Below are 22,872 nucleotides of genomic sequence, written 5' to 3' on the forward strand. Positions count from 1 at the left end.
CACTGGCTTGTGTTGCCAGACAGAGACTAGATCCAGTTAAGTTTGAATTTCGCATAACTGCTAAGTTACACACAAGTGCGTGCGCGCGTATGTGTGCGTGTGCGTATGCGTGTGCGTGTGTGTATGTGTGTAACTGTCTACCCTATAATTTGCTACATCTGGCAAATAGGTGGTTTTAACACTGGTGCTCATAAATACTAAAAGACTGACACTTGGGCGTGCTGAGTACTTTGAATTAAGGAAAATTGGAAGGCCTTTTCAGAAGCAGCTTCAGAACCATGGCCTAGCCAGGTGTGGCCTAAAACCACGCCTAAAATCCCAGCTCTTGGAAATCTGTGAGGCAGGAGAATTACTGTGGGTTCTGAGCCAGTCCAGGCTACATCACGAATTCCAGACCAGCCGGGGCTTCAGAGTGAGAACTTGTCTCATAAGTGAGAGGTGGGGGAGAGGAGGGAAAAGGAAGAAGAGAGAGGAGAGGAAGGGAGTGGAGGGGATGAGAACAGAAAGGAGGGGGGAGGGGAGAGGGGAAGACAACTTTGAGATTAAGAGCAAATACTGCTTTTGCAGAAGGCCAAGGGTTATGAGCCAAAGGTCTTGGCACTCTGGAGTCCAGACGCTGTAATACTTAGTAGCTGGGTACTGGCCCTCTGCCACTCAAACCCTAAGGCAATGTGCCTCTGACCTGAGTACTTAAGAGCTGTAAGTGTCTAGCATTTAAAGCTTGGAGCCTGAGCCTGGTGGAGCGACTCAATCACTAAGAGTGAGTCCAGGACCATGGTTTGATTTCCAGTGCCCACATGGGCAGCCCACAGCCTTCTTCAGCTCCAGCTCTGGGATCTGGTACCACCTTGTAGCCTCCATCGGTACCCATACTGTGCATACATATATGCAGGCAAAGCACCCATAAACATAAAGTGTAAATAATTTTTTACTTAAATAAAAGTTTAGATCCAGTGCTGGTTAATGTTTACTACAATCTTGACAAAATGACAAGTTATAGTCATCTGAGAAGGAACCTGGACTGAGAAAATGCCTCCATAAGGTGGGGCTGTAGGGAACCTATAGAACGTTTTCCTAATTAGTGATTGATGTGGGCCCATTGTAGGTGGGGCCACCCCAGGCTGTTGGTTCTGGGTTCTATAAGAAAGCAGGCTGAGCAAGCCAGAAAGCAGCACCCCTCTATATCCTTGGCATTAGCTCCCGCCTCCAGGTTCCTGCCCCATTTGAGTTCCTCCCTTGCTCTGCATTCCTTCAGTGAGGGACTATGATGTGGAAGTGTAAGCCAAATAAATACAACTTGCTTTGGTCATGGTGTTTGACACAACAGAAACCCTAAGGCACATGCATACACACAACGGGAGAAACCCTAATTTGACTATCTCGCCAGCAGCAGATGGGACACATGCCAATTCCAGTGACGTGATTACAAACCTTCAGGTCTGCCCTGGGTTTTGCTGGAATTAAATGTGTTAAGACACATGGACTAGGATCTTTTATATAAAATGTTGACACTAATTACAATTGTTATACACATCAACACACTGGTTGCAGGACATTTGATCACAATGTGAACCCAGAGATTGTGTTATTTACTAAAAATAAGCTGTTTCTAGTAATGTTATGGCTCAGCCTTAGCATATACCTTTCAATTTCCCCGGCTGGAATACAAAAAGGCCCTTAGTACACACCTTTAATCTCAACGAAGGTTAGTTTGTAGAAGGAAGCACCCGTGTTTGAAAGTGATGTCTGAGTGGCAGACAAAGAGACGAATCAGAGAAAGATTTGACAGAATAGGATACGCCCAACTCTCACAAGGAGAGGAAAGGGAAGCTACTTAAGGGTGCAGAGAGGCAGTCTTACCAGGAGAATTGTTCAGAGACAGGTTGAAGAGAGAGAACAAGCTAGACATAGGTGAAAAAGAGCCAGAGAAGGAGGAGGAGCCAGAAGATTAGAACAGACTGCCCAGTCTTCCAGGTATCAGGTGCCACTGGCCACTGGGTGTCTCCAACTTCAGCCCACTTTCTACACTGGAGTGCACTTTTTTAAAAGATTTATTTATTTCATATATGTGAGTACACTGTCATTGTCTTCAGACGCACCAGAAGAGGGCATCATATGCCCATCTTTACAGACGGTTGTGAGCCACCATGTGGTTGCTGGGATTTGAACTCAGGACCTCTGGAAGAGCAGTCAGTGCTCTTAACCACTGAGCCATCTCTCCAGCCCATGGAGTGCATGTTCCTTAATACTATTCCCTAGTCTTGAAAAGTAAATAAATCTTAAACTCAGCACTCTGGAGGCAGAGTCAGGAGTATCTCAATTAACAGGCCCTCCTGGTCTACATACAGAGTCCAGGCCACCTAGGGATACATAGTAAGACTATCTAAAAAAAAGAAAAAAAGAAAAAGAAAAAGAAAGAGAAAAAGAAAAAGATAATGATAAATAAAGAATAAAGCTGGTTGGGGATTTAGCTCAGTGGTAGAGCGCTTGCCTAGCAAGCACAAGGCAGCGCAAGGCCCTGGGTTCGGCCCCCAGCTCTGAAAAAAAGAAAAAAAAAAAAAAGAATAAAGCTCCCTGGCATTGCCAGCTTGGTCCAGCCCTCCGGAGAGACAAGAGGCATCTTGCTAAGTTCTTCCCGAGTGCCTGATTCATAGAGGGAATTTGTATCTATTATGGGGTTTTAGGTTTATTTTTAAGTGGATTTATGCGGGTCAGCATGAGTTTAAATGCATCACATGCATGTAGATGCCTGAAGGATGCTATACGGTGCTGGATCTTCAAGAACTGAAGTCGAAGTCTGCTGTGAGCTTCTTGATGTGGGTGCCAGGAACTGAACCCAGAATGGCTGCAGGAGTAGTAGTACATGCTCGAAAGGTGGAACCGCCTCTCCAACCCGTGTTTGCCTTTTAAAGACAACTTCTCTGTGTGTGGCCAGCAGGTTTTGAACTCTTGATCCTCCTGTCTTGGCCTCCCAAGCGCTGTGACCGTAGATGTGACTGCCACCCTCAGCAGAAACAGGGCACGTGCAGATGCGAAGTGACTGCCTTTTGCTTTATAACCAGGCCACTTCACTTCGCAATGAAAGATCTTTAAGTATAAGCTGAATTCATTGAATACATGTTGGGGAATATATTCAGTCATTTTATCACCTTTGGGCTGTTTTTATAAAACTGACTCAATGGCTTTTACTTTTTTTTTTTTTTCTTTTTTTTTTTTTTCGGAGCTGGGGACCGAACCCAGGGCCTTGCGCTTGCTAGGCAAGTGCTCTACCACTGAGCTAAATCCCCAACCCCTGGCTTTTACTTTTATGTGTATCTGTGTGTGCCTTTGTGAAGGCGTGTTACTAGGTGTATGCAGTTGACTGGTAAGATCCCCCTGGAACTGGAGTCACAGGCAGCTGTGAACCTCATGATGCTGCCCTTGCAGTTACAACAAAGATTCCAATGAGCTTCTTCAATAATTTAGTGTTTACCCAAGATGTTTAGCATACAAGACTGCACAGTGAGTTCCAGGCTGGCCAGCACTAGGATTACCTGGGAGACTGTCTCTAAGGGAGACATTTACTCCAATTTGACACACTCAGAAACAAAACTTCATGTTCAGGTAACGGGGAAGATTGCAACAAGGCTAAGGCTAGACTATTAGTCTGAATTCAAAACCTTTCAAACCATGCTGTGTTGATTGCCAATTCACTCAAATGCTATGCTGGACTGTTCCCCCAAGTCCTCTGGGGTGAGGACGCACACCACAGCTTAGTGTTGTTGTAGGGGAAGAAATGCTCAAAGAGGTCTCCTGGGAGGTCTCTAGTTCTCTGGGAGCCGTCAGTGGGTGCCCCAGGACCCCATCTCTTCCCCCTTTCTCCTGGCCACAAGCGAGCAACTTCGCTCTACCAGGTAATCCCTACAAGAGATGCTGCTTCAGCACAGGTTCAAAAGCAGTGGAGCCCCTGAGTCTGTGAGCCAAAGTGAGCCTTTCCACTTCATAAGCTTGTCACCTGAGGTAGCTGACATAGTGGCAGAAAGTCAACATATGCCAATAACTGTAATAACCGCTTTTATAAACATTTAAATAAACTAATTTTGGACTTGGACCAGTGCATACCTGTAGTCCCAGCTCCAAAGGATCGCTTAGGCCTAAGAATTTGATGCCAGTGACCCTGTCACAAAATAAATAAGCTGGTTCATCCTATACACTAATAAGGTGCCTAGAGAGAGGGGTTTAAGATTACCAGAGATGATAACCTCTAAGAAGGTTAGCTTCTGGGGAAGGATAAATTGGAGAGAGTAAGATGAGAGCACCTCCTCCCTTGTTATCAGAGAGGGGACGCAGACAAGCTGCTTCCTCTGTGAGGAAGGTGGCCATGCCAAGACTGGTTGTCATGCCCACCATTCCTGGCCCAGAGGTAGGCTAAGCTCAAGTTCAAGGTAGGATATACATAGTGAGCTCATCTCAACAAACGAAAAAACAAAAGCCTCTTCAAGTGTGTACTGGTTACTTTTTGTAATAAAACATTGTGACCAAAAGCTTATGGAAGGGTTCATTTTGATTTATGGGTCCAGAGGGAAGGTCTGGAATGGCACCAAGCAGCCAGGTTAGGAGGCTGAGTGTCACCTCTTCGACCACAAACTTGAAGCAGAGTAAGCCAACTGGGAAATTGGCAAAACATAAACTCTCAAAGCCTGTCCCTGGTGACGTATTTCTTCCAAAAAGAGGTCCAAGGCTAAAATTTGAAAACAAAAGGAATGGACTTGCTTTTGGTAGTGGGTCTCAGGTCAGGATTCCCAGGGTCTTGGCATCTTATACAAGAAAGATATACTCAGATTGCAAAGTTAGCAAAGTTACCTTATCCAGAGCAAAACAACAGAATAGAAAGGTTATTCCTTGAGCTTTTTATGGAGTGTAAAGGAAGGAGTGGCTAGTTCCAAAGTGTTATAGGTTTCTATTTTGATTGACAGATTATTCTATAACCGTTTCCCAACTTTGTATGTCCCTTCCCATAATGCATCTGACTTTAGTCATATGCACATCCAATTACACACAGGTATAAGAATGGTAAGTAGAGTGTTCTCCCTAAAAATCCACTTTGAGGACAAACTGAACAGAATCTATCAGATGGGACAGTCGTTAAGGAAAAGGGAAATTTATTCCACTGTTCAGAGTGGTATGTGCAAACAGGCAGGGTCCCAGTTTGCTAGATACATTGCTAAGAGAGGGACGTGTGCATGGCATATGCAGGTAAGGGTCCCGGGTTGCCAAGTGCTTTACAGGAAGAGGAGCAGGCACACAGTCCAAAGCAAGTGGAGTCCTAGGCTGCTAAACTATTCCCTGTGTTCACTTGATTGAGGCTTAATGGTATTCCGCAACTCTTATGTCTGCAAAGGGACACCCTGGAATCAGACATGAACTTGAAATGCCCCTTAGAACAAACATATCACTTCAGATGGGAGCCCTTGGTTATATCTCTCCTCTCTCCTCTCCCCTCCCCTCCCCTCCCCTCCCCTCCCCCCCTCTCCTCCCTCCCTCCTCCCTCTCTCTCTCTCTCTCTCTCTCTCTCTCTCTCTCTCTCTCTCTCTCTCTCAGAATCTTCCCCAGGCATGGTAGCACAGGCCTTTAATTCCAGCACTTGGAGGCAGAGGCACGTGGATGTCTGAATTCAAAGCCAGCCTGATTTACAAAGAGAATTCCAGGACAGCTAGGGCTACACAGAAAAACCCTGTAACCATACTTACTGGCTACCTCACTGGCTTCTTAGATCTACCACCCTTCTCCACCCCAATCCCTTCCAACCCCCAACACCAGGTAGGCAGGAGAGAAGATTAGAAGGGAAAGGGCACAGGTCTCTTCAGACTACTTGCTGACTGGGACTGTCGAGTTCCCTGGGGCAACGCTGATCTTCATCGTCAGGGTATCTCCAGTAAGCATCCAGCAATCCAGCAGACAGCAAAACCAGTAGCAGCCACCTCTGCAGCCTCTCTGGCACTTTTATACCCTCTCAAGAGTCCCCAGAAATCCAATCGTAAACTGTCTTCAGCTGACAGGACTGTGCCCCTCCCAGAGCAGGAGACAAATCAGTCAGTTGCTGGGGACAATCTGAAGCAGTCCCACATCCCACATCTGAGATTATGACAAAAACATATTCACATAATATTTTTAAGGAAAAAAAAAACAATCTCACTACAAAACCTTGTCTTGAAACATAACAGGAGTCACATGTATCCATGCAGCGGGGCAGGGTTTCAGGCTGCAGGCAGAGACTGGTACACCTAGTTTTATGCAGTGCAAGGGATCCAACCCAGGGCTTTGACTATTCTAAACCAGCACTCTATGGAATTACACATCTAGACACATAACCTACCTTTCTTTAACTTATTATAGAAAATATTTATTATAGAAAATATTTTGAACATGACCTTGTTGGCCAAGCACTAAGGCATATTATATATCCCCAGAATCCCAGGACTTGAGAATCACAGGAGCAGGATCAGGAGTTCAAGATCACCTTTTGCTACAAAGAAAATACTAAAATGGGGCTGGAGAGATGGCTCAGTGGTTAAGAGCACTGATTGCTCTTCCAGAGGTCCTGAGTTCAATTCCCAGCAACCACATGGTGGCTCACAACCATCTGTAATTGGATCCGATGCCCTCTTCTGATGTGTTTGAAGATAGCTACAGTGTACTCATGTAACTAAAATAAATAAATCTTTAAAAAAAATACTAAAATGAACAAATGAAAATCAATGTCACTAAGTTTTCTTTTAAATATTTCATTTCTAGTTTTTCAAGACAAGATAAGGCTTCTCTGTATATCTATGGCTGTCCTGGAACATGCTGTGTAGACCAGGTAGGCCTCTAAGTCAGATCTGCAGGCCCCAGCCCAAGTGCTAGGATTGAAGGCATTACCCAAAAGACCTTTTATTTCTTAGGTCATCTCATCATACCAATGCACAAGGAAGCTATCGAAAATCAAAATGACCAAGAAAGGCTGACATCAGGTAAAATACTCATCGTAGAAGCATGATGACCAGAGGTTGAGCCTCAAAATCCAGGTAAAGATAGGAGAGGAAGAGGTCCAGGAAGTTGTCCTCTGACCGCCACATTTGTGCCTGGAATGAGCAAGTCCAGACAAATGCATCGTGCTCATACAACAGTAAACATTTTTGAATGACCAAGGAACCTGACTAGCTCCTACTAATCTAAGTCGGAGTGCTTTGAACAAACAGTGAGTGGTCGCAGTAGGATGTCATCTACTGCCTGTGTTGGAACGTTTAGTTCATGAGCTGAGGAGACGGCTCGGTGGGTAAAGTTGCTTGCCAACAAGCCTAACAACGTCAGAGAGCAGACTCCTGGGTGTTGTCCTCTGACCACCGGTGTATATTGTATGGGGGCTACACAGACTAAAGAAATAAATGTCAGACTTAAAGTGCGACTTTGCAGATATTAAAAACACTTTCAAGCATGTTCCAATGGACTTCCATAACCTTTGGAACATAATAGAGAACAAACTCATTCTGAAAGCCAGTAGTATGGGGCTGGAGATATGGCTCGGCAGGTAAAAGCACTTGATGCTCTTCCAGAGGACCCAGGTTCAGTTCTCGGCACCCTTAGCGGCTCACAACGGCCTGCAACTCCAGTTCTGGGGACTGGAAACAGTCTTCCGACCTCCTCAGGCACCAGCCGCATGGGCATGTGATATGTGTGCATACAAGTGAAACATCCACACATATAAACTAAAAAAAATATAAATCTTTTAAAAATAAATGAAACCAGTAGGTAAAAGAATCCTCTGCGTCTTGCACAAAATATAGTTTTGATCATGGGATTTGATCATGGGAAAGCTTACGTTTGGGTGGCAAATGCCTGTACCCCTAATACCTGGAAGACAGACAGGAGACTGAGACTCTCAGTATGTTAAGACATCTACCATAAAAGCAGGGCTAACGTAATCCTTCACGGTGACACTGAACACTTCCCCTGCGACAGGAGTGGTGTCTCACTACTTAGCCGACACTTGAGATTTTAGCAAGTGCACTAGGCAATAAATCACAGAAGAGAAAGAGACATTAAAGTTGTAGAGTAAAACCATATGCAGAGAGCATGACCTTGTAGGACAGCCCCAAACTTATAGTGGCTCAAGTTACTACACATTCACTCACTATAAGCTGCTCTCCGAGTTTTGATTTTCCCGGCTAGCGCTATGTGATGTGACACTCTCCTGTGGTGTTGGGCGGCAACAGCAAGGCAGTTCCCAGCCCTGCTTTTTTTTTTTTTTTTGAACCCCCCCCCCAAGCCCTGCTTTTTTTAAGTTTTTAGAACCTTACTATTATGGGCTGGAGAGATGACTAGGCGGGAAAGAAGGCTTGCTGCTCCTGCAAAGGACCCTGGTGTCCTTTATACGGAGGCTTACAATCATCCATAATTCCAGTTCCCGAGGACCTGGCATCTTCTTCTGTGTTCCAAGTACAAGCACACTTGTGGTGCACATACATACACACCTATAAAACAAAAATAAATCTGAGGATATATATTACCTGTGTATGTGTATACGGAAGCACAGGACACATGTGGAGGTTAAAGATTTATTTATTTATTATATATGAGCACACTGTAGCTGTTCAGACACACCAGAAGAGTGCATCAGATCCCATTACAGATGGTTGTGAGCCACCATGTGGTTGCTGGGATTTGAACTCAGGACCTCTGGAAGAGCAGTCAGTGCTCTTAACCACTGAGCCATCTCTCCAGCCCCCGACATGTGGAGGTTAAAGGACAACTCTGTGGAATACGTTTCTCCTTGAGCCAGTACGTGGCTTCTAGGAACAGGACTCAAGTTGTTGGGCTTATGGAACCGGCACTTACCCGCTGGGTGATCTCACTGACCCTCTGTCAGCTATGATTACCACGGTGAAGAGCCACCAGATCACAGCATGCTGCACCCATTGCTACGGTGTTTGAGAGATTATCTCTGTTCAGTGACTTTCCAGTTTACAGTGCTTTGTCCTTTCAGACTGTAACCTCATTGTAAGTCATGGAACATTTACATGGAAAACCCTTAGGAGGAGGGCAAACTACTTCCCTGTAGATATTGGTCAGGAAGGCACTAGAAATCAGAAATACGGGCAGTCGCTACTGCTGTTGATTGCCAACCAGAACTAGATGGAAAGACCCTATTGCCCAAGACACCACAAGTTCTGGTGGCAGTGCACAGGGTATCAGGCAGGTGCTGATCCTTTGGAACTTTCTTTTTTTTTTAAAAGATTTATTCATTTATTATATATAAGTACACTGTAGCTGTCTTCAGATACACCAGAAGAAGACATCAGATCTCTTTACAGATGGTTGTGAGCCACCATGTGGTTGCTGGGAATTGAACTCAGGACCTCTGGAAGAGCAGTCGGGTGCTCTTAACCGCTGAGCCATCTCTCCAGCCCATAAATTTGAGGTTACAAACAGTCTTTAGTATTTACTTTTTTTTTTTTTTGGTTCTTTTTTTTTTGGAGCTGGGGACTGAACCCAGGGCCTTGCGCTCGCTAGGCAAGCGCTCTACCACTGAGCTAAATCCCCAACCCCCCTTTTTTTTTTTAAGATTTATTTTTATTTATGAGTACACTGTGGCTGTCTTCAGACACCAGAAGAGGGCATCAGATCCCATTACAGATGGTTGTGAGCCACCATGTGGTTGCTGGGAGTTGAACTCAGGACCTCTGGAAGAGCAGTCGGTGCTCTTAACCGCTGAGCCATCTCCCCAGCCCTCCTTTTTCTGTCTATGACTAATATTGTTCTCAGCTTTGGTCAAAGAGGCAGTTCTGCAGCAGCAACTGCAGATTCCTAACTGGTCAAAGAACATACAAGACTCTTGGATGCTGTTGTGATTTTAAGACAAAATACCTTCCCTGAGTTCACTAGGGACCACTTGGTCCCTAGCTGAATTCCTAAGGTTACGAGACATTTCGGGAGAGCCTTGAGGTTGTATAGCCCGGTCCCACTTCCGTCTTACTCTACTTCCCAACCAAAAGGCCAGCCTTCCATTCTTGCTGCTATGGTGGATTCTGGAATTGTAAAGCAGAACAAACCTTTTCTTCCTTAGCTTGCTATTCTCTGGACATTTTATCACAGCAACAAAAAGTAACTAACAGGGATGCTCAGCCACAAGCCTACTTGTCCTGGCTAGTTTTCACCTCAATTTAGAAGAGGCTTGCATAAGGGTAGGCTGTAGGCAAGGGGAGGGCTCAGCCCTTTGTGGGTGGAGCCACCCCTGGGCTGGTGGTCTTGGGTTCTAAGCAGGCTGAGAGAGCCATGGGGAGGACGGTCCTTCCCTGATGGCCTTTGATGAACTGTGATGTGGAAGTGTAAGCCAAATAAATCCTTTCCTCCCCAAAATACCTCTGTTTTTGGCATTCAATGGTTGCTGGAGAAGAAGAGACATCTTCTTTGCTGACAGTCACTGGCAAGGAGTCTATGCTTACAGGTAACCCTACTGAAACTCTTGGGAAACCAAAACCAAACAAAACCAGACACAACGGGAGAGAGCTGCTTCAGAAGAGGAAGGAGACTGGAGGAGAGGGCCAAAAAGGATGAAGGATTAATATACTCAAAACACATTCTAAATATGTATAATTAATGCTAGTAAAAGCAATTAAGAAAAAATCCTTGGGTTGGGGATTTAGCTCAGTGGTAGAGCGCTTGCCTAGCAAACGCAAGGCCCTGGCTTCGGTCCCCAGCTCCAAAAAAAAGAAAAAGAAAAAAAAAAAAAAGAAAAAAGAAAAAATTCTTAGGAAGAAAAACACAAACAAGCAAGCAAGCAAACAAACAAATAAAAAACCCACAATGGGTGATACGTGAATTTTGCAAGACTTCAGAAACAAGATCAGCACACATAAGACTGACCTGTGAGACGGCTCATTGAGGAAGATGCTTGTTGCCAGCATGCTGCCAAGACTACTTGTGTGATCTCCAGAAGCCACACAGAACATATACACACACAACATTCACACATTCCTGCAGTAAAAATGCAACAATAATAATTTATAGTGAGGTACAGTGGTATACACCTGCAGTCCCAGGACAAGATCAGTAGTTCTAGGTCATCCCTGGCTACATTATGAGTCTGAGGCCAGCCTGGAGTCTCAAAAAAAGTAGTGAAGCCTTTCCTTTAATCCAAACAACTACTTGGGAGGTAAAGGCCAGTGGAATTCTGTGAGTTTGAGGGCAGTCTAATTCACATAGTAAGTTTCAGAACAGCCAGGGATATGCAGAGACCCTGTCTCAAAACAAAACAAACAACAAAGAAATAACAATAGCCAAACAAAGAAATACACAAGTGTCTGGAGAGACTGCTCAGAGATTAAAAGCATTGGCTGCTCTTCCAGATGACCTGAGTTCAAGTTTCAGCACCTATACAGCAGCTCCTAACAGTTTAACTCCAGCTTCTTTCTCTGAAGATAACCACATGTGTGCACAGGCACACAAATTAATCCTTTTTAAAAGTAAAGAGTACAAGGCCAGTTTTAGTTACAATAGTGAGCTGGAGGCACATCTGGACTGCATGAGGCTGTCTGAATGAAAACAACATATTATTAGCCCGATATACTTTTTTTTTTCTTTTTTTCGGAGCTGGGGACCAAACCCAGGGCCTTGAGCTTGCTAGTCAAGCACTCTACCACTGAGCTAAATCCCCAACCCCAAAAATATCTATTTTTAATGAACAGTAACTGCTTTTAACCACTAAGTCATCTCTCCAGCCCCAATAACAGAAATTCAAGAAATACAAATATATAATTATTTTTTTTTTAAAGAGAGGAATATTAGAATACAAAATTCAGCAGGGTGTAGTGATGGTGCACACCTTTAATCCCAGCACTCTGGAGGCAGAGGCAGAAGGGTCTCTGAGTTTGAGGCTAGCCTGGTCTACACAGTGAGTTCCAAGAAGCAAGGGCTACACAGAGAAACCCTGTCTGGAAAACAAAACTAACCAATCAAATAAATAAAAATAATAGAAAATTCCAAGATAAATATACTACCAACAAATGATGAGAAGGTCTCTGTTTTCATTTATGGCTTCTCTACTGTGCTAGCCTACCCTCACAGTAGGAACAGCAGGCTTGGTCCCAAGACCACAGAGCTACGTGACTGACCACTCCCAAGACTGTCCTCTGACCTTTCAGATACTGTGGCATGCACATGACTCCTGAACCCCCCACATAGAAAATATATAAAGTGGTACACAGCTGGTTTTAAAGTGATGACTTTATTAATAAATATACATCCATATGATGATGTAGATACAAATCATGAACACTACTCCATTCCATACACATAACTGCACACGAGTAGCTTAAGTTCATGGACATGGAAACATACACAGTATCTATTCAGACTTTTTACAGCAGAGGACAACGTGCTTATTATCAGTTAACTGGTAATTGTTTCTCATAATTGTCTGTGGAAAAAGGAAACTGTGAATCAAAGAATCAAGAGTGGCCTGATTAAATCACACGACTGACTTACTACAGCATCACTTCTAAAAACTTAAATACATTGTATGTGAGAGCACAGGTCTGTCTACTTGGAAGGAAAAGGGAGAAAAGCAAATATTTAGATACATCTTAAGAGTTTGAACGCAGTCATTATGCTAGAACAGACAGATTAAAAGAGCATCAAAACTTTTTATGCCCAAGACTGTTGTGAACTGTTACACTGCTGTAACGGATCATAAAGTTTTACTGCATATAGACAAGGAACTGACAGAGCAATCATCTTAGTATCCCCTGAACTGTTCTCTTAAAGCTTCTTAAAGCATGAAGAAGTTCACCATTTAAACTTACACACTGTGGTTATTATTACACTGGATGAAGCGTCTTTAACCTGATAATAAATGGATCCAGATTTTACCTCAAAGAAATCCTACTCATATTTCATGAAAATATATGTAAATTCACACAAACACCAGTTTGGAATGAATAAATACCACTTTTCAGATGTCCCTTTTAAAAAAGTAATTAAAAATACAAAGAATTGTTAGTCTGATTTAAACACTAATTAAAAAATGTTTCAAATATTAAAAATTAAACCAAATACTATTTAATTTTTCAATATATTGTGCCAATATATATTTTTAAATATCCAGTGCAAAACTCCAAAGATAGTATCAAAATCACCCCATACTAAAGATTAATTAGGCAAGGTGATAGCTGTGGAAAGTGAAATTTTCATCTGTATTGACCCCTTATTTGTTTTGATAACAATAATAAATAAGGCATGTAAAATATCCTTTTCAGAAAAAAGTAAAACAAACTTACTTGAATAGTAGATCATTTTCTGACAAAGTTTAATATAGAATAGTGAAACCTATTTATGAAGAATAGAATCACACAGTATAAAATTAGCAATTTACCTTTTAAGGAACAATTATACAGTGGGGTGGGGGTAGGGGACAACAGTTTTCCCCGACTGAATATACTGGCATCTAGGCAATGTTTCACATGCTATTTCAGTGTCTGTCATGACAAAGGACCATGTTACAAAAGATGCAGAATGCAGTCTTTAGATCATGTAGAAGCAAAAATATTTTTATGTGAAGACTTCCTTCCTGTCCTCACCGTGCCTCTCCAACGTGGCACTGGTAAACTGTCCACAGGGAGAAAAGTAGAATCAGGTGTTCACCAGTGCACACATTTCATATCCCAAGTGCTGCTCGCAGTTTCCTAAGTGACGTCATCCACTCACAACTGTAGCCATCCATCCATCCACCCCTGTTCCTGGGATCAAGCTCCTAATACAAACACTGTCATCAACATATACAAGCCACCCACTCTATCTTCTGACACACAGCACAGCACCACTGAGTAGATGTGCTGGAGAGCTGAGGGAAGGGGATAGGTGTGGGAAAGGGCAAGAAGAAATGACAAGGTAGAAAATCAGGAAGGAAATCAAACTGAAAGGATGCCATGTAGACTCATGAGGAAACACAACATGCACCCAAGTCCTTGACATTCTAGACTAGACTATTTCAACTGTCCTCAGGAACTAGCCTTGCAAGGAATTCTCAACAGCCAGCTGCTGAACAACTTCAGAAACAGCTACGTGACAGATGAACACGCCAATGAAGACAAGCATCTGCATGTGCCAGAAGTTACACTGTTCTGAATAAGTCATTCAGTTTTATATTCTAGGCTGGTTCAGTGGTCGTCCAGCATTGCTCACTGTCCCCTGTGGTTTGTGCGAAGCTGGTACTGCTGAGGTTACAGTCTCCACACATAATAAAGCACGTACTACTGCAGGAGCGGATGCCCAGCTGTTGTGTCAGCTATCATGGGGCACCTGAGATTTGCTGCTTGTCCCCCGACAGAGGTCTGAAACATGGTATTTACATACAGTCAGTTTGCATGGACTGAGAGCAAGCCTAACCAACCAGTACGTGTGTCCCTTTTAAATTTCTGATTATTTTTAAAGTTTTTAAGTCCTTTAAATCTACATTTTATTCTCAAAAGCATTTAAAATGCAAGTAAAAAACATAATTTTTTAAGTTCAGTAAAAGCTTTTCTTTGTTGTTTTTTTAAAGATAGGGTCTCTCTACCTAGCATTGGCTGTCCTGGCACTATGTAGACCTCACACACTCAGAGCTCTGCCTGCCTCAGCCTCCCAAATGCTGGAATCAAATTCCTGGGCCTCCATACCTGACCCACGGAAAGCTTTTCAATCTTAAAGTTTATAACAGTTTACTCAGAACAAATTCAAAATAAATAAAATGTGTATTAACAGGAAACATTTCCAAAGATTACCCTAAATGAGTATACCTTCATGCCCAGTACTTGACTTTTCTACACTGTGTCTAAAGCAAGCCGCACCAGGGAGCCTTCTTTTGGAAGAAACGGTCATCCTGGAGCCATGCTGCCATTTTTATGCTACCCAGCGCTCATTTCACAGGTTTCGCGCATACCAAGTTACATTTATTGGTATTTGGGTCCTGACAGCCAGGACACTGCTTCCTGCTTAGACCAATTTTGCAGTTGACCACTCAATTTGTGTCCTTTGGTAGGTATAAACCTGAAAATGCAATTAAGTACTAATGAAGTGTAATAACAATTACGCAGAAAAACTAAAAAAAAAAAAATTTTTTTAAATAAATGAACAATAGTAATAAATGTTTTAAAATATAATACTAAGTATATGAAACACAAAACAGAATGACTATAGTTACATGCAGACTTCTAAGGGTTCTTTTTTCTTGTATATTAAATATGCTGTGCAGGTTTCTGACGTACTCAAGGGTTTGAGCTGTTTGTAGTGTTTGGTGCATATGCTCTTAGGCAACTGAAAACACACACCCTGTAACTATGCTCTCTTCGAGGCAGACACTGCACAGTGCTTTAGGAATGATGATCACTAATGCCATGCGAATCAATAAAGAAGAAGCTGTGTTTTAAGTTCCAAAGCATCCAGAGAGCTGTGTCTTATTTCACAGCCTTCCCCGCCCATCTGCTCACTAGTTGCTGCTCCCCGCTTCAGTTACAGTGCCTCGCTCTGGATTACTCACAAGTAAAAGGAGTCCACTTAGAACAGCCCAAAGGGAAAGCATAGACGACTGAGCTGAGTGTCCTGTCCTGTGAACCGTGTACAACACAGACACAATGTACTACTCCTGCCCAAAGTGCACCTCTCAATTGTGGCAGCTTCTGAGCTAAAAAGAAAGAAAAAGAAGTGCGGGGTGAGGGAAAGCAAACAGAAACAGAACTGGGGAGTCCACGTGGTATGATTATGTCAAATTAAAGCAAGAAGCTTTGGGGTGACTAACAATTTGCTCCTAGCACGTGCTCTCCTGTCTCGCTCATTCACTGGGTGGCTTGACCTCACCACTCGTTTCCTGAACCCCGTGAACCACTCTACTGTGCATCATAGGGTAAGGAAAGGCAGCAGTGCCACAGCCATAACCAAGATCTGCAAGACGGGACAGAGCTTTAATGCTACCTGGAGGCCTGCCTGGGCTGACTTTGTATCCTGCAGCTTTGGTTGTACCCAGAGGCCTGCCTGGACTGGTCTTAAATCCAGCTGCTTTGGTGGTTCCCAGGGGTCTGCCTGTGCTGGTCCGGTATCCTGCTGACTTGGTGGTTCCCGAAGGCCGGCCTCGCTTACCAGATCGATTGAGGTTTTTCTTTTTCTTTAGTTCATCTTTTATCTCTGTGTTTCTGCCACTGGTAGGCTGCAAGTGTGCTTCGTTTAATGGGTCTTGCCTCTGACAGAGCATGGGTTTGTGGCTGACTGTGTGGCTGTACTTGCTTTGCTGGGAGGAGTACAGATCAAACTGATCAGCGGCTCTCATGGCGGCGTCATCACTGAGGCAGGGAGGCTTGCCAGGCCCGCAGAACGCTGGGTTCCCGCCTGCAACCGGGTGCATCATTTCCTACCGAGACAGAGACAAGAGCAGATGAGTGCCTGTCTGTGTGACACAGTGCAATGGGAAAGTCATCTTCTGACAGCCATGTAGACTACCGAAAACTACAGCAACATGGTAGACTCCAAAACTCTTACACACTGTTCCATCCAGCTAAAGCACTCCTTCCTTCTGTGAGGACGGAGACCCAGAAGGTTCAATTAGGGGGTTTACTCTCCTTCCCTGCCAAGTCTATAAAACTAGGAAGCAGATGCTAAGGAGAGAAAGACCAGAGAACCCAGACACCTGGGTGAGGTAGACAGGAGTTCTAGGAACGAGGTTTTTCTAGGCTGTGACTCATGCTGGATAGCTTGTTCAGTGCTGTAGCTGCCTCTGAGTTGTCTATACGGCCGTAAGTGACCTAACTCGCTGGTTCACTAAGCCAGCCTTGATGGGAATTCTTTGTGATTTGTTGGTGCCCGACCTAGAGTACATAGTGTTGTCCATGGCTCCCCCAAGTCACACCACAAACAGCATCAAAGAGTCATGGCTTTCTCAGTTATAGGTAGGAACCAATGTCACATAAGACCACTCAATTAGAGGCTGGAACAATGGCTCAGCAGAAGACTTGTTGCTCTTGCAATGGAACAAGGCTCAGCACCCACATAGTTTCACACCATCAATAATAGTTCTCGTTCCAGGGGACTGACATCCTCTTCTGATCTCCTTGGACACCAAGCATTCACATGGTAAACATGCATACATGTAGGCAAAACAGTCATACACAATTATTTTTCAAAAATCTTAATTTTTCTGAAAACAGAACTCAAAACACTAACTTAATACCTATAATATCTGGCTAGAGCTGATAGAAGTAGAAAATGAAGAGTTTGTAGGCTTTTTTCCTTTTAAGTTATTAAACCCTAGAAAGATAAAATCCAAAACAAAGGCCAAAAAGATGTCTCGGCAGGTAAAGCCCCTTGCCGCCAAACCTGACATTCCCATGACTGGAAAGGTAGGAGAATCCATTCTCATGTGTCCTCTGATATCCACATATTTGCATAACCTGTGCCCGCACATGCACACACAAACACAGAAATAAATGTTAAAAAAGTTTCAACACAAATAAAACCCCAGAACTCTCACTAAACTGGGTCTCCTTGCCTAACTGTAGCCTGCCTTCCTGGTACTGAAGTGTATTCTCACTTGGGCACTCTTAACCTGATCAGTTTCCACAAAGGGGACACCCAGTCATTATGGAAATATATTATTTATACAGGATCCTGAGTGTGTGTTACACTTTTCAAAACCAGATACTGTCAAGCAAGGAACACAATGTCTTGGCCTAGCACAAAATCCCTTTCAATGGCCTCTATCCAAACAAAAGGCAGTATCCACACAGAGGCTAAACAAAGGGTCTGATCAGCTAAAACAGATGAGCACATACACAATGTGACTGATGTTCACGACCTGAACATCAAGTAACAATCAAATGCCATTTACTCCTACAACATAACCTTAACGCCAAACAGGTCATTACAGGGTATGCCATCTTGCTTTACAGAGCCCTGAACAAGTCCAAAGTCATCGGTTGTCTGTGATTTTTTTCCTTCTATACCACAAGGCAATGAGTTTTCAGGCCGCAATACTGTAAGGCAAGAAAGACAAAGCTATGAACTCCGATTCGGATTTAAAATAGAAGGCTTGCAGTGGCATCCTCCACATACAGAACACTGCAATTCTGCCCTGGGATCGGAATAAGGCACTTAGTCCACTTAGTCATGCGAGCAGGAGGAACAAGAACTCATCACAGAGCACGCGCTACTCAAAGAACAACAAAAATACTAAAAGGAGTAATTCTGCTCACTTCCCAAGATATGCGAGCCAACTACCAACACTTACTTCACTAGCTCCAATTCTAACTTCAGGAAGGAAACAGCTGGCACTTGCCTCTAATCCCAGCAGAGGCAAAGGCACTTGCATCTCTTAGTTCCTAGCCAGCCTGATCTACAGGGGTTCCACGAAAGCCAGAGAAACCCATATTTTGGAAAACAATCAAGCAACAACAGAAAAAAGAAGAGAAAAGAAAGAAAAAAAAGGAATAAAGAAATAGGAATCCTCAAGGTAAGTTTTAAACATAATACTAGCCTAAAGTTGGCTTCTGAGCATTCTCTGTATACTACACTTTGCACACGCGCCGCAGTGTACGCTTTCTCACAGAAACAGAACAGGGACTGGAGACTGACTCAGCAGTGAACAGTGCTTGGTGCACGATTTTGAGGACTAGAGTTTGGATATTAGCACCTACCTTACAGAGCAATTTTGACTACACACACAGCTTGCCAAGAGGAGTGGAGTCAGGAAGATCAATGGCTGAGAAAAAAGAAGCTCCAGGTTCAGGGAGAGATCCTGACTCAAAAGACTGGGTAGACCTTGCTGTAGTGACAACGCATTTGTAGTCCCAGCACTCAGGGGGCAGAGGCAGGTGACCTCTAGGCGTTCAAGGCCAGCCTGGTCTACAGAGCTAATTCCAGGAAAGCCAGAGATACACAGAGAAAACCTGTCTCTCAGAAAAACCAGAGGGGGGGGGAGAGGGGGGGGAGAGAGAGAAGAAGAAGGGGGGGGGAGGAGGAGGAGGTGACGAGATGAGACAAACACAAACAGAAGACAATACCCTGGTCTCTGCATCAACACAGTCACATACATGAACAAGTGTGTACTTGCTCACACACGCACATACACACACACAAATAAGCCTTTTCCCTTTCTTTTTACACTCATTAGATTACAAAGCCAAATAGGAGTTTAGATAACCTGAAGAGGGAGCCAGCCGTTTGTGCTAGCATGGCACAGTCACGACAGCCAGCCAGGTATGCCTTCTCTACACTGAGTCTGCTAAACAGCATCCACGAGATGTCAGTAATACTGCTTTTCCCCGAAATTTATGACAACCAAGACTTTCTCTAGATAGTGCATAGCAAATTTCAGACAGCCAGGACCTCAAAAAATAAACAAACAAAAAACCCCTTGGAACTGGCTCAGTTGTGGGTGAAGTGCCTGGGTTTGGATCTCCAGCAAAAATGCTAAGCACAGCACCCTGTGTCTGTAACCCCACAGGGGAGGTAGCAGGCCGGCAGCAGATTCGTTGGTCAGCCAGCCTACCGGAATCTAAGAGCTCCAGGTTCAAGTTCAGTGGGAGACTTTATCTCAAAAACTAAGATGGAGAGCAGCAACTAAGGAAGACACCTGGCATTGACTTCTAGCGCTAGGAATGCACACACATGCACACAACCACAGATGTGCAACCATGCTTGCCAATCTTACCACTGGAAAGGCTGCAGAGCATCCAGAGTCAGACATCCCCGAGCTCCATAGAAAGCAAGAAACGGAGGTAGTAAGATGGGAGCTCTTTCTCTTATACATGGGATTGCCAGATAAAGGAAAAAATATTCTTTTTAAAGATGTATTTATTTCATGTATGTGAGCACACTGTCACTAGCTTCAGACACACCAGAAGAGGGCATCAGATCCCATTACAGATGGTTGTGAGCCACCATGTGGTTGCTGGGAAAGAGTAGTCAGTGCTCTTACCACTGAACCATCTCTCCAGCAAAGAAAAAAGTATTCTTACAACCTGTTTCAGCACTGTGAAATCCTTTATATATAAAACCATTTATTTACGTGCATGATAACTTTCAGCATTTGGATAACACATTGGCATTAACCCTGTTCATCAAAATGCCTATCTGTTTCCACTCCAAGACCTACCTGCTAATAATTCTTTGGTTTGGTTTTGGGGTTTTTTTTTTTTATTTTTTATTTTTAAAGTTTGTCTTACTTTGTCTAGGCTGACCTGAAACTCATAGCAATCCTCCTGCCTCACCAAGCAGGTAATGGGTATAAAGGTGTTAACCAACATGCTTGGCCACCTATTACCTTATTTTTAAAATCATGCTTGTCTACATGAGAACAAATGAGTGTGAGTGCCCCTGGGATGCAGTACACTTAGTTACCTTTGGCTTCGAGTTGTGTCAACATACTGAAGGGAACCAAAACCTAGCTCTCTCCAAGACCCGTACATTTTTTTTTTAAAGATTTATTCATTTATTATATATAAGTACACTGTAGCTGTCTTCAGATACACCAGAAGAGGGCATCGGATCTCTTTACAGATGGTTGTGAGCCACCATGTGGTTGCTGGGAATTGAACTCAGGACCTCTGGAAGAACAGTCGGGTGCTCTTAACCGCTGAGCCATCTCTCCAGCCCCGTACATTTTTTTTTTAAATTTATTTATTATATATGAGTACACCATTCCTGTCTTCAGACACAGCAGAAGAGGGCATCAGATCCCATTACAGATGGTTGTGAGCCACCATGTGGTTGCTGGGATTTGAACTCAGGACCTCTGGAAGAGCAGTCAGTGCTCTTAACCGCTGAGCCATCTCTCCAGCCCAAGACCCGTACATTCTTAATCGCTTCCCCCCCACCCCCCAGCTATTCCTGGATTCTCTCCATGCAAAGCTCACTAAAATGATGTGGGTTACATTTAAGAAAGTGGGAAGAATGCCTAGCAAGCGCAAGGCCCTGGGTTCGGTCCCCAGCTCCGAAAAAAAAGAAAAAAAAAAAAAGTGGGAAGAATATGTAGTTGGCATGTAAGCTAAGAGTTAAAGAACAAATTGTGTTGCATAGCGAAGGCTACAGCTGTTCGTAGTACTAGGGGTGGAACCCAATGCCTTGCACATAGCAAGCAACGGAGAAGTATCTTTTAAAATGGTTTACTGGAAAGTTTAAGGAAGCCAACAAGGAGTTTTACTGAGACTTAAATTAATAGTTTTGAAGGTCTGCTGCGATTTGCTTTCCCTGCAGTTTTACTGTAGGTAATCCCGCCGTCTTTCAATGAAAAAAAAATCACTTTTTTTTTAACCTTGCATGTGGCAGACATAGCTCCCAAGAAAACTATCTTTAGTAAATTCACAAGACACCTTGAAGCTCTGTAAATATAGCAAAGCTTCAAAGGCCCACATCCCGTTCTCGTCCAAAGATCAAATATCACATAATCCTCGGGGGTTTTGTTACTATTTGGCTAACTACTATAGATAATTACATGTGACTTCATAATTCTAAACCAGTGTGTGTGGAGGGCCGTGTCAATCATTGAGGGTGCTGCTCCGCTCCCTGCCTCGCGAGAAGTTTAGATACTAGGACACAACATAAATAACGGTCTCCTTTGTCTTCTCTGCGCTCCTTAACCGTGCCCCACGGCGGCTCCCCCAAGCCAGCATCCTAACTGGAACCCGAAGCGTTCCCCGCCGTGTCGCCGGGATGCGGGGTCTACCGCAGCTCGAGGGCGAGCCTGCATCCCCGCGCCCACCCTGCAGCCATGGCTGCGCGGCCCGCGCCGTGACTTCCGCCTGCCGCGAGGCCGGCGGGCATCCGGGCGGAAGTACCGCGGGCCCAGCCGCCCCGGAGGAAGGAGGAGTTCGCGCTCTCCGCCGCATCCCGCGCCCGGGCTCGCCAGACCCCTCGCCAGCCGCCGCCCCGCGCCCTACCTCGGCCGCTCGGAGCCCGGCCCTCAGAGCGCCCAGGGGCCGCCCATAGGCAGGAAAGCCCCCGCCCGTTCCGTTCAGTCCGGCCGCGCCCTCTCCGTGCGGCCCAGTCCAGTCACGGCAGAGGGCCGGCGGCGGCGGCGGCGAGGCCCACGCCAGCGCCCGACTCCCAAGAGCCCTCACCGCGGGCCCCGGACGCGGGAGGAAGAGACCGCCACAGCCCCGGAATGTGAGCGCCGCTCGCGCAGGCGCAGGCGCACGCCCGCCCGCCTAAATATCGCGAGACCGGTCGTGCGGCCCGCGACAGAGTTCGCGCGCGCGCGGCGTGGACGCGGCCTTTGCGGAGCTGCGTGTCGGGCCGAGAAGAGAGAGCGGTTAGCCTAGGTGAAATTCCGATGGTCCTACCACTCGGTAGATTTCTCAGATCACAGGATTACTCGGTGACGCAGGCAACGTTTGAATCCCGCTGTTGTTTTCCAGAAGCCGTTTTCACGGCTGTTTCTAAACGATGCCTGATCATGTCTGCCCTTTAGCTTCTTAGGGGTGGGTAGGGCGAGATTACCCACCTCCAAACCTGAGACTATTCAGATGGTGATAGTGTTAGGGCTCTCAGACATAAGATGTGTAATAATTAAAAGTACTTTGTGGGATGCCCCGTAGCATTTAGTTTTGTTTTTTAAATCCCTGACATCTATAGATTGTGCCAGATCCTTCATCCTAAAAAGGGCGAGCCACTAGCCTGATTGCATTTTGGCCGTTCCTTCGGAGTCACTTTGTGGTAGAATTATCCTGGATTCTTGTAGAGTTCTTACTACGAGAAGGTGACATGAAATTGACAGTCTTCCAGCACTCCGTTCCGAGGGAAATCCAAAACCTGTCCAGCAGGAGGCAACAAAGACCTCATCTTCTGCTCAGGAACCCAAGGAGCCCCTCCCTTCAAAGGTCTGCAAGCATACAT

General features: G+C 44.7%; 1 protein-coding gene across 1 annotated transcript; it reads right to left on the reverse strand.

Annotated features, from left to right (window-relative positions):
- Nucleotides 1-12,225: 12,225 nt before the first annotated feature.
- Nucleotides 12,226-22,143, reverse strand: C17h5orf24 (similar to human chromosome 5 open reading frame 24). Its single transcript, NM_001400770.2, has 2 exons — nt 21,918-22,143; nt 12,226-16,396 (listed from the first exon to the last, which is right to left on the reverse strand). Exon 2 carries the CDS (start codon nt 16,391-16,393, stop codon nt 15,824-15,826), a length of 570 nt encoding a protein of 189 aa, NP_001387699.1. The 5' UTR covers nt 16,394-16,396; nt 21,918-22,143; the 3' UTR covers nt 12,226-15,823.
- Nucleotides 22,144-22,872: the final 729 nt, after the last annotated feature.

This window comes from Rattus norvegicus, chromosome 17 (assembly GCF_036323735.1).
Source record: "Rattus norvegicus strain BN/NHsdMcwi chromosome 17, GRCr8, whole genome shotgun sequence".
NCBI classification, from domain to species: domain Eukaryota; kingdom Metazoa; phylum Chordata; class Mammalia; order Rodentia; family Muridae; genus Rattus; species Rattus norvegicus.